The sequence below is a fragment of the Leptodactylus fuscus genome, chromosome 10, assembly GCF_031893055.1.
Source record: "Leptodactylus fuscus isolate aLepFus1 chromosome 10, aLepFus1.hap2, whole genome shotgun sequence".
NCBI classification, from domain to species: Eukaryota; Metazoa; Chordata; class Amphibia; order Anura; family Leptodactylidae; genus Leptodactylus; species Leptodactylus fuscus.
In genome coordinates, this window is record NC_134274.1 from 84,878,089 (window position 1) to 84,890,114 (window position 12,026).

The window sequence follows — 12,026 nt, forward strand, 5'->3', positions numbered from 1 at the left end:
CTGTCAGCCATTGCCTGTTGGAATAATCCAATCGGTATTGGCCTAATGGTCATCAGTCTTTGGGGACGGCATTATGTGGTGCGGAACAGGTCTGTGTAAAATGTAGAGGGGTGCAGCATAAGGCGCGGGGCGCCGTACCAGGCGAGACGACGTAGCAGCATACTGCACTATTTTGCCTTTTCTTTTTTTTTTTTTTTTTCTCCCCTTATTCTGCAGATGACACCTTCTGTACGTAAACCTGAGCTGTAAAGCCGGAGGAGATATAGGCAGTGACGGTGACGGCTCCTACAGGTTTATGTTTGTGTAAAGACAGTCACCACTATTACAATATTGTCTGACCCCTGTATAAGCAATGCCGCCCCTGCTACCTCTTGTGCCACCCCCTTTACCTCACAGATTGTAAGCTCTTGCGAGCAGGGCCCTCAGTCCCATTGTGTGACGTGACTATTTCTTTGTAATGCATTTTTCTCTCTGTATTTGAACCCTACAAGTTGTACAGCGCTGCAGAATACGTTGGCACTATAAAAATAAAATGTATTATTCTATTATTATTCATCATCTGTTTTCCCTTAGTCCTAACAACAGCACAAGCTCCTTTTAGTTCATTCTGTTCATGCCCCTCTTCATGGGGCGTGTAGCACAGCGTCGGATGAGTACGCAAGGCAGAGTGTCAGGAGATGAATATGAAGAGGGGCGTGAAGAGAATTAAGAACTAAGGGGCGGCGAGAGGTTATGACGTGGGGGTGCTCGGAGCAAGAGGGGCAATCCCCCTGAGTTCCATGAGCGGGATTTGCATACTGCAATAAACAGATTTTGACAGAAACAGCAAAGAGGAGAAGAAGAGACTGGAAGGTGGGAGTAGAATGGCCTTTTTAACCCCTTCCCGACATGCGCCGTAATAGTACGGCGCATGTCGGGTCTGTAACTATGGCGACCGCTCGGGAGCCGGGCGGCCGCCATAGCCGCCGGGTGTCTACTGCTTTAAGGCATTAACCCCTGCGGCGCCACGGTCAAAGGCGCCGGAGGCGCCATTTTTCCGGCGACGCATGGGCGCCGCCATTTTGCCGGTGGTCGCCTGCTCCTGGAGCATGCTCCAGGGCCGACGTCACGTTGGCATGACAGCCGGGAGCCTTTACAAGGCTCCCAGGCTTGTCTGCAAATGCTCTCTTTTGCAGGCTGGTCTATGCAGCCTGCAAAAGAAAGGATGATTTTTTGCTTTAGCATTGCAATGCATTAGTGATCAGACCCCCTGGGGTTCAACGCCCGTAGGGGGTCTAATAAATGGGAAAAAAAATCAAATAAATAAAGTTAAAATAAAAATAAAATAATAATAATAAAACATAAAAAGAATTACAAATTCAAATCACTCCCCTTTCCCTAGAACACATATAAAAGTAGTTAAAAACTGTGAAACACATACATGTTAGGTATCCCCGCGTCCAAAATTGCCCGCTCTAAAAATCTATAAAAATATCTTTCCTGTTCGGTAAACGCTGTAGCGGGAAAAATAGTCAAAAGTGCCAAAGTGCCGTTTTTTTTTTTTTTTTTTTCAGTGTTTTGATTCTGATATAAATTGGAATAAAAAGTGATCAAAGCAATAACATTTCCCGAAAATGGTAGAACTAAAGAGTACACCCGACCCCGCAAAAAAAGACGCCATACACATCTCTGTACACGGACGTATAAAAAAGTTACGGCTGTCGGAATATGGCGACTTTTAGAAAAAAACAAAACAAAACAGTTTTGGAATTTTTTTTAAGGGGTCGAAATTTAAATAAAACCATAGAAATGTGGTATCCCTGGAACCGTACCGAAACACAGAATACAGGGGACATGTCATTTTGGCTGCACAGTGAACGCCGTAAAACCAAAGCCTGTAAGAATGTCGCAGAAATGCATTTTTTTCTTCAAATCCACCCCATTCTGATGGTTTTTCCTGCTTCCCAGTACATTATATAGAATAATTAATGGTGGCATCAGGAAGAAAAATTTGTCCCGCAAAAATTAAGACCTCATATGGCTCTGGGAGCGGAGAAATAAAAAAGTTATGGGGCTTAGAAGGAGGGGAGTAAAAAACGAAACAAAAAAAAAAAAAAAAAATGCCATTGCCGGGAAAGGGTTAAAGACGATCGTCTAACGACAGAATTAGAGCCCCGGTAACCGTCCTATGTAGTATCTGTGCGCCACCTGCTGGCTGGGATCCGTATATACAGGGTCTTTCGAGCTGTGCCGTTTGTTCCCCGCGCCCCCATCTGGATCAGCGTGGAACTGCACAGCCCGCACCCGGGGTTCACTATAACTGCAGCCTCGCGGCGATTACACAAGGATGCCCATAGGGGGCAGAGAGGAGATACCGCAGCCGGGAGAAGAATTAGATCCGGGGAGGAGGGGGTGCGGCTCCGGAATGCAATAGTCCTATTGACAGAGAAGAAGGTCTGGAGCAGTGAGAACAGCGCCCTGCATGTTATCTAGTAGGCCGGCTAGAAGGAGCCGCTGACCGCTGACCCTCGGCAATGGGAGAATGAGCGGGAAATTCAAAGTGATCCATTGTCTTATGTCAGCCAATCAGCGCGAGACAGAGGAGGGGCTTGTAGGAGTCACGCCGAAGAATTACGTCATCAATGCAGGGTTCTCCTTCTGGTCCGACCACTCTCTATATAAAAAGGCGGCTGTGCGGAGGGACGCTTGTTCTAGTCTGTCAGCAGCAGCAGCACAGAAGATGTCTGGTCGCGGTAAAGGAGGGAAAGGTCTCGGCAAGGGCGGTGCCAAGCGGCACAGGAAGGTGCTCCGGGATAACATCCAGGGCATCACCAAGCCTGCCATCCGCCGTCTGGCTCGCAGAGGAGGCGTCAAGCGCATCTCCGGTCTCATCTATGAGGAAACTCGCGGTGTCCTGAAAGTCTTCCTGGAGAACGTCATCCGTGACGCCGTCACCTACACCGAGCACGCCAAGAGGAAGACCGTCACCGCCATGGACGTGGTGTACGCGCTCAAGCGTCAGGGCCGCACTCTCTACGGCTTCGGAGGCTAATTCCGCCGCTCCCCGACTCTCTACTTCATAACCCAAAGGCTCTTCTCAGAGCCGCCACATCCTCCTGAGAACAGAGCTGTCCCCGCCACCCACCTCTCCTCTGCCTTGTAGGTCTGGGGCTGCAGACGCCTCCTGTAGGCTGTAATGTCATCACTGCTGGAATACTGGAGAGAGTAGAAGAAGAAAACGGTCCAAACCTTCGGAATCTAAGCTTTGTGAACAGGTCCCTAGAAGTAGTCCTACTGCGGCTCTGCAGTGTAACCCCCGTGCCGGCAGCTCGGGCCGATAAGTAGCAGCTTAGTTTAACCCTCCAATCGCAGGTGCGTGCAGAGAGCACTGCACCTCGTAGAGATGTCAATGTAGCAAGCCGGAGATTAGAGCTTCTCTTTGGGTGTATAGTAAGTCTAGCAAGTACAAGAAAATAGCTGGAAAGATAGGTTCTGGGTAGAAACACGTGCAGCAGCAGCAGCAGCAAGAAGCCAGAAATGGAGGGCTCAGCAGCTCTAGTGTGGAAGGTGTGGGGGGCTCTTAGAAGAGCCTTTGGGGTGATAGTACAGAGCAGGTGATGGAGCCGATTACTTGGCGCTGGTGTACTTGGTGACGGCCTTGGTGCCCTCGGACACGGCGTGCTTGGCCAACTCTCCGGGCAGCAGCAGGCGCACGGCGGTCTGGATCTCCCGGGAGGTGATGGTGGAGCGCTTGTTGTAGTGAGCCAGGCGGGAGGCTTCTCCTGCGATGCGCTCGAAGATGTCGTTGACGAAGGAATTCATGACGACCATGGCCTTGGAGGAGATACCGGTGTCGGGGTGGACCTGCTTCAGCACCTTGTACACGTAGATGGCATAGCTCTCCTTCCTGGCCCTCTTACGCTTCTTGCCGTCCTTCTTCTGGGCCTTGGTCACGGCTTTCTTGGAGCCCTTCTTGGGCGCTGGGGCAGACTTGGCGGGATCAGGCATGGTATAACACGGAGATCTCTTTCACACGAGAATGAGAGAAAGTAATGTCTGTGCTCCTCCCAGCGCAGCCCTATTTATAGGCGGGCTATGCAAATGAGCGCCGCTGTCTGTGCGCTGTTCTACTGGACCAGCAAACCATGTGACTTTTGCAAGCCCCGCCTGCTGAAGCGGATTGGTGGTTCCACAAATCTGGCCTCTATTGGCGGCTTGAGATGTGTCCAATGAGAGTTGCAGGAGGGCGGGGCAGAACTATATATATAAGGCAGGAGGAGCCGGTACAGGGCAGGATATTCTGTGTTCCATTACAGTAACTGACGATCCACGAACCATGTCTGGACGCGGCAAGCAAGGAGGCAAAGCTCGTGCTAAGGCCAAGACCCGCTCATCCCGGGCGGGACTTCAGTTCCCCGTCGGTCGTGTGCACAGGCTTCTCCGCAAGGGCAACTACGCCGAGAGGGTTGGTGCTGGTGCTCCCGTCTACCTGGCGGCCGTACTGGAGTATCTGACCGCTGAGATCCTGGAGTTGGCTGGTAATGCTGCACGGGACAACAAGAAGACCCGCATCATCCCCCGTCACCTGCAGCTGGCCGTGCGCAATGACGAGGAGCTGAACAAACTGCTGGGTGGCGTGACCATCGCCCAGGGAGGCGTCCTGCCCAACATCCAGGCCGTGCTGCTGCCCAAGAAGACCGAGAGCAGCAAGCCCAGCAAGAGCAAGTGAGCGCCGCTCCCACCCCATCCGTCTATACAAGCAAAGGCTCTTCTAAGAGCCACCACCTTGTCTACAGCAGAGCTGCCTCCTGTCTACAATACGGGCTGTCCGTCTATTCTGAAGCCAACTCCTGGCCCGACCGGCGGCCCTTACAGGGAAGCACCGTGGGGTGACTGAGCGGGAGGAGGATTCACTCTGTAGGGAGATGTGGTGCGGGCGCGGGGTTTTGTGTCAGGTCGGGCTGGTGGTAATCTGCTAATGCTCTCTTCCCAGGCAGGTAGTATAAGCGGAGCTTAGATATAGCGGGCGGGCGGGCGGGCGGGCGGGCGGGCGGGCGGGCGGGCGGGCGGGCGGGCGGGCGCGCGCTGATACAAAGCCGAGGTGAGCGCCGGCTCCTCCGGGTGACGCTTTGTCTTTTCTCCCCGCTCACACGGTTGGTGGTTTTGAAATTCCCGCTCAGTCGCAGTGACCGTTACAATCCGCGCGAGAGCCGGCAGCGTCACGTGGCGCAGAGAGAAGGGGCGCGAATTTCAAAACCTCCCCAGAGCTGAGCCCTCTCCCACTGAAGAAGATTCAGCAGCGGACTGGGGCGGCCCTCAGGTTATTGTAGAAGGATGTGCGGAGTAGGCATATACTAGGTACGGAGAGGAGGGAGGGAGGGAGATGTGGTGCGGGCGCAGGGTCAGTTAGGGATAGTAATGGCTGTGCTCATCCTAATCCTCTCTCCCCGCCAGGGCACAGCCCACGGTGGCAGGTTTAGAAGTGCCGATGAAACGGGCGTTAAAGGGCTGATCCGGGCGAACCTTTGTCTATCTTCCCGCTCAATCGTAGATTCCCATTCATTCAGTGACCGTTACAACCCGCGCGAGAACCGGCAGCGTCAGGTGGTGCAAAGGGAGAAAGGACGCGAATTTCAAGCCTCCGCCTGTCTATTACATCCTCCGCTGCTGCTGCTGCTGCGAAGTAAGATTGAGTCAGCAGTCAGTGGGGGCGGCGCTCAGGTTACTGTAGAGGGCGCTGCAGTTACATATGTGCCTGTTATACATACAAAGGAGGGAGACGAGATATCGCTAACTCAGTGACTGTAAGGGAAAGGGTAACCTCTCTATTAGCAGCCAGTGAAGGCTTCTCTTCTCCCCTCCCGAGAGGAGAAAGACAACGGCTACAGCTCGTCTGAGGGAGGATTTGGTGGCTCTGAGAAGAGCCTTTGTGTTGTCAGACGGTGCCTGGGCAGATTTAAGCCCTCTCCCCACGAATCCTGCGGGCCAGCTGGATGTCTTTGGGCATGATGGTGACCCTCTTGGCGTGGATGGCGCACAGGTTGGTGTCCTCAAAGAGCCCGACCAAGTAAGCTTCGCTAGCTTCCTGCAGGGCCATGACGGCGGAGCTCTGGAAGCGGAGATCCGTCTTGAAGTCCTGGGCGATCTCTCGAACCAGGCGCTGGAAGGGAAGCTTACGGATCAGCAGCTCGGTGGACTTCTGGTAGCGGCGGATTTCACGCAGAGCGACTGTACCAGGGCGGTAGCGGTGAGGCTTCTTCACTCCGCCGGTGGCGGGAGCGCTCTTCCTGGCGGCCTTAGTGGCCAGCTGCTTGCGGGGAGCTTTCCCTCCGGTGGATTTGCGGGCGGTCTGCTTGGTTCTTGCCATCGCTTCAGTATAGACGTTACTACACAGCGGTGATATGAGCTGAGGAGCGGAAAGAGCGACATATTTATACAGCCGGGGCTCGTCCTCATTGGCTCATGGAAAGCCCGCCCCCTCCATCTCATTGGTTTATTTCTACAGTCCAGCATTAGCGCTCATGCCCCTCCCCCAGACCCCGTGCAGCACGGCGCTGTACAGCCCCCGCCGGCATGCATCAGGCTACACAGGGGACAATCTGTGGCGTTCCCCCCCGCAACATAACGAGGCGATTAGAACCTGTAAACCTGAGGAGAGAAACGGAGGGAAATTCAAACCTGGTGGAAGCGCCAATCAGCTGCGGAGGGCGGGGATTATGATGCTGGCACTGGTCACATGACTTGCTGGTCCAGTAGAACAGCGCGCAGACAGCGGCGCTCATTTGCATAGCCCGCCTATAAATAGGGCTGCGCTGGGAGGAGCACAGACATTATTTTCTCTCATTCTCGTGTGGGAAAAGATCGCCGTGCTACCATGCCTGATCCCGCCAAGTCTGCCCCAGCGCCCAAGAAGGGCTCCAAGAAAGCCGTGACCAAGGCCCAGAAGAAGGACGGCAAGAAGCGTAAGAGGGCCAGGAGGGAGAGCTATGCCATCTACGTGTACAAGGTGCTGAAGCAGGTCCACCCCGACACCGGCATTTCTTCCAAGGCCATGAGCATCATGAATTCCTTCGTCAACGACGTCTTTGAGCGCATCGCAGGAGAAGCCTCCCGCCTGGCTCACTATAACAAGCGCTCCACCATCACCTCCCGGGAGATCCAGACCTCCGTGCGCCTGCTGCTGCCCGGAGAGTTGGCCAAGCACGCCGTGTCCGAGGGCACCAAGGCCGTCACCAAGTACACCAGCGCCAAGTAATCGGCTCCATCACCTGCTCTGTACTATCACCCCAAAGGCTCTTCTAAGAGCCCCCCCACCCCTTCCACACTAGAGCTGCTGAGCCCTTCATTTCTGGTGTTTATTCCCCGGACCAGAGGCTTTATTTATCCCGATCCGTTTTGTCATTGTATTTATGGACGTTACACCGCACTGTTTGTATTATCCTCAAGGCGAAGGAACTTATCCGCCTGATAACCTCGTATCTATCGCGTGTATCTACATCTGCGCACACTGGCAAAGTAAAGGAGAAACTTTAGGCAGTGCACACTGTACAGCGACAGGAACGCTCTTAAGATTTATGCATTTGTTCACACGTTCCCTGAAGCTTAAGAGCGTTTATCTCCACGCTCTCCGGTATTCCTACAGTAGCCGCAGCGACAGCTCCAGCCCTAGAGGGCAGAGGAGAGGTGGGTGGCGGGGACAGCTCTGTTCTCAGGAGGATGTGGCGGCTCTGAGAAGAGCCTTTGGGTTATGTAGTAGAGAGTCGGGGAGCGGCGGAATTAACCTCCGAAGCCGTAGAGAGTGCGGCCCTGGCGCTTGAGCGCGTACACCACGTCCATGGCGGTGACGGTCTTCCTCTTGGCGTGCTCGGTGTAGGTGACGGCGTCACGGATGACGTTCTCCAGGAAGACTTTCAGGACACCGCGAGTCTCCTCATAGATGAGACCGGAGATGCGCTTGACGCCTCCTCTGCGAGCTAGACGGCGGATGGCAGGCTTGGTGATGCCCTGGATGTTATCCCGGAGCACCTTCCTGTGCCGCTTGGCACCGCCCTTGCCGAGACCTTTCCCTCCTTTACCGCGACCGGACATCTTCTGTGCTGCTGCTGACAGACTAGAATAAGCGTCCCTCCGCACAGCCGCCTTTTTATATAGAGAGTGGTCGGACCAGAAGGAGAACCCTGCTATGATGACGCAATTATGGGGCGTGTCCTGAAGCCACTCCCCCCCTCCCCTGCTTTCCTCCTCTGATTGGCAGAACTTTCACCCGTTAGTGATTCGGAGCTTTCCCGCTCATATCCTACAGTTCTCGCCGCCTCTCCCTGTCCCTGCTGCCGCTCTCAGCTCGGCCCCGGAGACAATGGACTTCTGCCGGCTTTCTCCACCCGCCCCAGTGTCATCACAAACCTACTGCTGGGAGCCGGAGCTCCCCCAGACAAGTCATTCAGCTGCAGCACAGACAGTGCGTTATAAATACAAGAGAACACGCTGAACAGGAGGCAGCAAAGATCCGAGTTTCTGGGTCCAGAAGTGACCCCGAAATAACGGTGTGCGCTCTCAGGGGAGAACGAGCCTGGACGCCGGGAGGTTGTACTGGGGGAGAAGGGGATGAGGCTGGGTGACAAGAGCTCTCAGGGGAGCCCCCTCCTCAGCCTGTGTAGGAACGAGTAGTGTCAGGCGGGGGCTCCCCTGAGAGCGCTTGTCACCCAGCCTCATCCCCCTTCTCCCCCAGTACAACCTCCCGGGCGTCCAGGCTCGTTCCCCGCTGATCTGATACAGACCTGGGAGTATGTATCGTTTGTCCCCCTACCACAAGCACGCACACAGCCGCCCGCCGTACACCGCAGCGACCCCCGGCATCAGGCTGCATTCGGGACTGCAGGGATTGTGTAGCTCAGACATACTGACAATTCCTCCTCCTCCTCCTCCTCCCCCTTTATCCAGACAGAGGCCCCCGCCAGTAACGAGGAGGATGCGCGGCCAATCTACTGGATTACTGCCCCTATAAACCCTCAGCGGCCTCAGCTTTTAGTCCTCATTACTACCCCGCTGGACCGGTCACCTGGAGAAACCTGCGGGGATGTTACCCTGTAGTGACCGCTCATGTGTCGGTGCGGATACGGGAATGGAGCCCTGGTCATAGGATTGCCGTTAATATGACGCCCCCGCCCCCCCGCTGGCTGGGGAGATAGCGATCATACAGCTCTGCCGGGACAAGGTGGTGGCTCTGAGAAGAGCCTTTGTGGGACAAGTACAGGGCGGCTCGGGCTTATTTCTTAGCCGCGGGCTTCTTGGCTTTAGCAGCCTTCTTAGCCGGACTCTTGGCAGCTTTGGGCTTGGCAGCCTTCTTAGCTGGGCTCTTGGCAGCTTTGGGCTTAGCCGCCTTCTTAGCCGAGCTCTTCGTCACCTTCTTGGCTTTAGGAGCCGCCTTCGGCTTCTTGGGGCTCTTGGCCGCCTTCTTGGCGGCCGCGGCAGGCTTCTTGGCTTTCTTCGGGCTCTTGGCCGCGGTCGGCGCCTTCTTAGGAGACTTAGCCGCGGGCTTCTTGGCGGCAGCTTTCTTGGGCTTGGCCGCTGCAGGCTTCTTCTTGGCCGCCTTGTCCTTACTCTCCGCCTGCTTCTTGTTCAGCTTGAAGGAGCCGGAGGCGCCGCTGCCTTTCACCTGGATCAGGGTTCCCTTGGTCACCAGAGCCTTAAGGCCCAGCTTGACACGGCTGCGGTTCTTGTCTGTATCGTAGCCGCCAGCAGCCAGCACCTTCTTCAGGGCGGCCACAGACACCCCACTGCGCTCCTTGGAGGCGGACACGGCTTTGACGATCAGCTCGGACACGGTGGGACCGGAGGATTTCTTGCTCTTCTTGGCGCCCCCTGCGGCTGCTTTCTTCGGCTGCTTCTTGGATTTGGCGGCCGGTTCGGCGGGAGGGGGAGCAGCGGCAGCGGCGGGCGCGGTTTCTGCCATGATACGAATCGAGCTCTAATTCCTTTCCTAGACGGGAAAACACTGGGGCCGAAGCAGCCGCCGCCTCTTATATGCACAGCGGTGCGCACTGATTGGCTGCTGAGCGGCCTCGGCCTCACCTCCTATTGGCTGTCACTCAGCACAGGGCCAGAGTCAAGCTCCGCTCTCCCCGTGTGCTTCCCTGCCCGGGATCAGAGCCCATTACCGGCTAGAACCGGACAGGAGAGCTTCCATTCTTCGTGTCTCCCCACTCCCCGACATCCTCCCTAACAGTCCCTGGCCGTCACTGGCGGAGGTGCGGGGGTGGTGCGGAGAGGAGGCCCCGGGATTTCCGCCATAGCACCCCCACATCTGTCCATCACTATCTATGCAGGAAGATGAAACCGCTGCGGGAGCTGCCCCCTTCTATTCCCGGCGCTTGTCACCATCCCCGGGATCTTTACCACAAGCTCTATGCTACAGGAAGCTGATTGTACGATGCGGGGACAAGCTGGAGCTGCTGAGAGCCGGGGAGGGTAACACAGGCGGCGGCTCCGCTCACTGCCGGCTCCCTGTCCTCACATCAGATAGATATATATACTGCAGACAGGGGGGCCGCTTCTCATGGGGCTCTGCCCTGCAGCAATGTCTATACACCGGGCAGAATAGAAAAGCGGGGACATTGTGTATATACAGCTGTCTGCACAGAGGCGTGTAGGATGGGATGATGGCTGGAGGTGATTTCAGTCTCCTGCAGTTACACGTATTATATAGGATGGGATGCATACAAGGTGATAGTGATCCAAACCTGACAATCACTACCATCATGAACTATTGAAAAGTTTGTCTTTGCTTCAATGTGTCAGTTTAGACCCTGTGCGATCTGTATGGCAATTACAATCCACAACCAACAGCACAGTAAGACACATTACAGATAGACACACGGCCATACAGCAAGTCGTTGTGTGGGGATTGCAGTCAGAAGTAGCAGCTCCAGGTGTCAGTGTGAAAGCGTGACTGCCCAAAAACTGGAAATAAAATATGATGACATCAATGACATTTCCGCCATATTTATGTTTTTATGACCATCCAGACGCCAGCAGATGATCCAGAAACCCTAACTATGTAGGAACCCTAAAATATGCTGGATATTGGCCAAGTGTCCCCAAGGGTTGCATCTGGGAATGGAGTATCATTGAAGCTGCAGGTCTGGCGTACCCCGACTTCTCAAAGCATTTGGGATCTCTTGTTAGGCACATTACACCGATATGTTTTATTCCCGGGAGTTATGGCGTATTCACAAAAGATGTATGATCAGATGGATCGGAGGGGCGGCTTATTAGCCTGTAGATCGATAGAACTACATCCTGCTGACAACCTCTGCCAGGCTAGAAAAAGGTCTGATTGATTTTATTTCCATATTCAGACAGATATGATCTTTGCTCCTGTCTATCTTATTGTGCCACATGTGGTCACAGCTCCCACCACTGCCCCTACTCAGCCAGACATGCCCTGAAACTAGTGGACATAAAACAGTGACAGCAGGTCCGCCAATAGGCCAGTACTACTGCTACTGGTGTCAGGGGCCCGGCCAGAGGACGCAGATCTGAGTTGAGCACATACGCGGCTGAAGCGAGGAGCTGACACAGGTCAGCTCCTCGCTTCGCCGCTGCCGCCTGTCTCGCTGACACATATGCGGCTGAAGAGAGGAGCTGACCTGTGTCAGCTCCTGACTTCGCCGCTGCCGCCTCTCTCGCTGACACATATGCGGCTGAGCCGGTGTCAGCTCCTCACTTCGCCGCTGCCGCCTCTCTCGGTGACACATATGCGGCTGAGCCGGAACCCGGCTCAGCCGCATATGTGTCAGCGAGAGAGACACCCAGCGGCGAAGCGTGGAGCTGACCCGTGTCAGCTCCTTCCTTCAGCCGCATGTGTCAACGAGAGAGACGCGCAGAGAGCGGCGAGGGAGCGGAGGAGAAGGTAAGTTTAATGTGGAGGTGGAACGTGAATCTGGGGGCAGATGAAGAAGAGGACGGCATGACACTGTGGGGACATGAATCTGGGGACAGATGAAAGAGAGGACGGAATGACACTGGGGCAGATGAAGGAGGGGACG

At 55.0% G+C, this 12,026-nt stretch overlaps 7 protein-coding genes across 7 annotated transcripts; 3 read left to right on the forward strand and 4 right to left on the reverse strand.

Annotated features, from left to right (window-relative positions):
- Window positions 1-2,717: 2,717 nt before the first annotated feature.
- LOC142219295 (histone H4) lies at window positions 2,718-3,113 on the forward strand. Its single transcript, XM_075288248.1, has one exon. It carries the CDS (start codon window positions 2,720-2,722, stop codon window positions 3,029-3,031), a length of 312 nt encoding a protein of 103 aa, XP_075144349.1. The 5' UTR covers window positions 2,718-2,719; the 3' UTR covers window positions 3,032-3,113.
- Window positions 3,114-3,548: 435 nt separating this feature from the next.
- On the reverse strand, window positions 3,549-4,017 carry LOC142219294 (histone H2B type 1-O-like). The gene has a single exon (XM_075288247.1). The coding sequence runs from the start codon at window positions 3,985-3,987 to the stop codon at window positions 3,607-3,609; it is 381 nt and encodes a 126-aa protein (XP_075144348.1). The 5' UTR covers window positions 3,988-4,017; the 3' UTR covers window positions 3,549-3,606.
- A 247-nt stretch (window positions 4,018-4,264) lies between these two features.
- On the forward strand, window positions 4,265-4,817 carry LOC142219293 (histone H2A type 2-B). The gene has a single exon (XM_075288246.1). The coding sequence runs from the start codon at window positions 4,316-4,318 to the stop codon at window positions 4,706-4,708; it is 393 nt and encodes a 130-aa protein (XP_075144347.1). The 5' UTR covers window positions 4,265-4,315; the 3' UTR covers window positions 4,709-4,817.
- Window positions 4,818-5,710: 893 nt separating this feature from the next.
- On the reverse strand, window positions 5,711-6,353 carry LOC142219292 (histone H3). Its single transcript, XM_075288244.1, has one exon. The coding sequence runs from the start codon at window positions 6,344-6,346 to the stop codon at window positions 5,936-5,938; it is 411 nt and encodes a 136-aa protein (XP_075144345.1). The 5' UTR covers window positions 6,347-6,353; the 3' UTR covers window positions 5,711-5,935.
- A 470-nt stretch (window positions 6,354-6,823) lies between these two features.
- LOC142183599 (histone H2B type 1-O-like) lies at window positions 6,824-7,262 on the forward strand. The gene has a single exon (XM_075258740.1). The coding sequence runs from the start codon at window positions 6,854-6,856 to the stop codon at window positions 7,232-7,234; it is 381 nt and encodes a 126-aa protein (XP_075114841.1). The 5' UTR covers window positions 6,824-6,853; the 3' UTR covers window positions 7,235-7,262.
- Window positions 7,263-7,739: 477 nt separating this feature from the next.
- On the reverse strand, window positions 7,740-8,067 carry LOC142219275 (histone H4). The gene has a single exon (XM_075288222.1). It carries the CDS (start codon window positions 8,065-8,067, stop codon window positions 7,756-7,758), a length of 312 nt encoding a protein of 103 aa, XP_075144323.1. The 3' UTR covers window positions 7,740-7,755.
- A 1,155-nt stretch (window positions 8,068-9,222) lies between these two features.
- On the reverse strand, window positions 9,223-9,950 carry LOC142183363 (histone H1.03-like). The gene has a single exon (XM_075258428.1). The coding sequence runs from the start codon at window positions 9,929-9,931 to the stop codon at window positions 9,245-9,247; it is 687 nt and encodes a 228-aa protein (XP_075114529.1). The 5' UTR covers window positions 9,932-9,950; the 3' UTR covers window positions 9,223-9,244.
- Between the last annotated feature and the right edge of the window lie 2,076 nt (window positions 9,951-12,026).

What these genes read in the sequence shown, in the direction of transcription:
- LOC142219292 (XM_075288244.1), bottom strand. Translation starts at nt 6,346, where the DNA reads ATGGCAAGAACCAAGCAGACCGCCCGCAAATCCACCGGAGGGAAAGCT.
- LOC142219295 (XM_075288248.1), top strand. Translation starts at nt 2,720, where the DNA reads ATGTCTGGTCGCGGTAAAGGAGGGAAAGGTCTCGGCAAGGGCGGTGCC.
- LOC142219275 (XM_075288222.1), bottom strand. Translation starts at nt 8,067, where the DNA reads ATGTCCGGTCGCGGTAAAGGAGGGAAAGGTCTCGGCAAGGGCGGTGCC.
- LOC142219293 (XM_075288246.1), top strand. Translation starts at nt 4,316, where the DNA reads ATGTCTGGACGCGGCAAGCAAGGAGGCAAAGCTCGTGCTAAGGCCAAG.
- LOC142219294 (XM_075288247.1), bottom strand. Translation starts at nt 3,987, where the DNA reads ATGCCTGATCCCGCCAAGTCTGCCCCAGCGCCCAAGAAGGGCTCCAAG.
- LOC142183599 (XM_075258740.1), top strand. Translation starts at nt 6,854, where the DNA reads ATGCCTGATCCCGCCAAGTCTGCCCCAGCGCCCAAGAAGGGCTCCAAG.
- LOC142183363 (XM_075258428.1), bottom strand. Translation starts at nt 9,931, where the DNA reads ATGGCAGAAACCGCGCCCGCCGCTGCCGCTGCTCCCCCTCCCGCCGAA.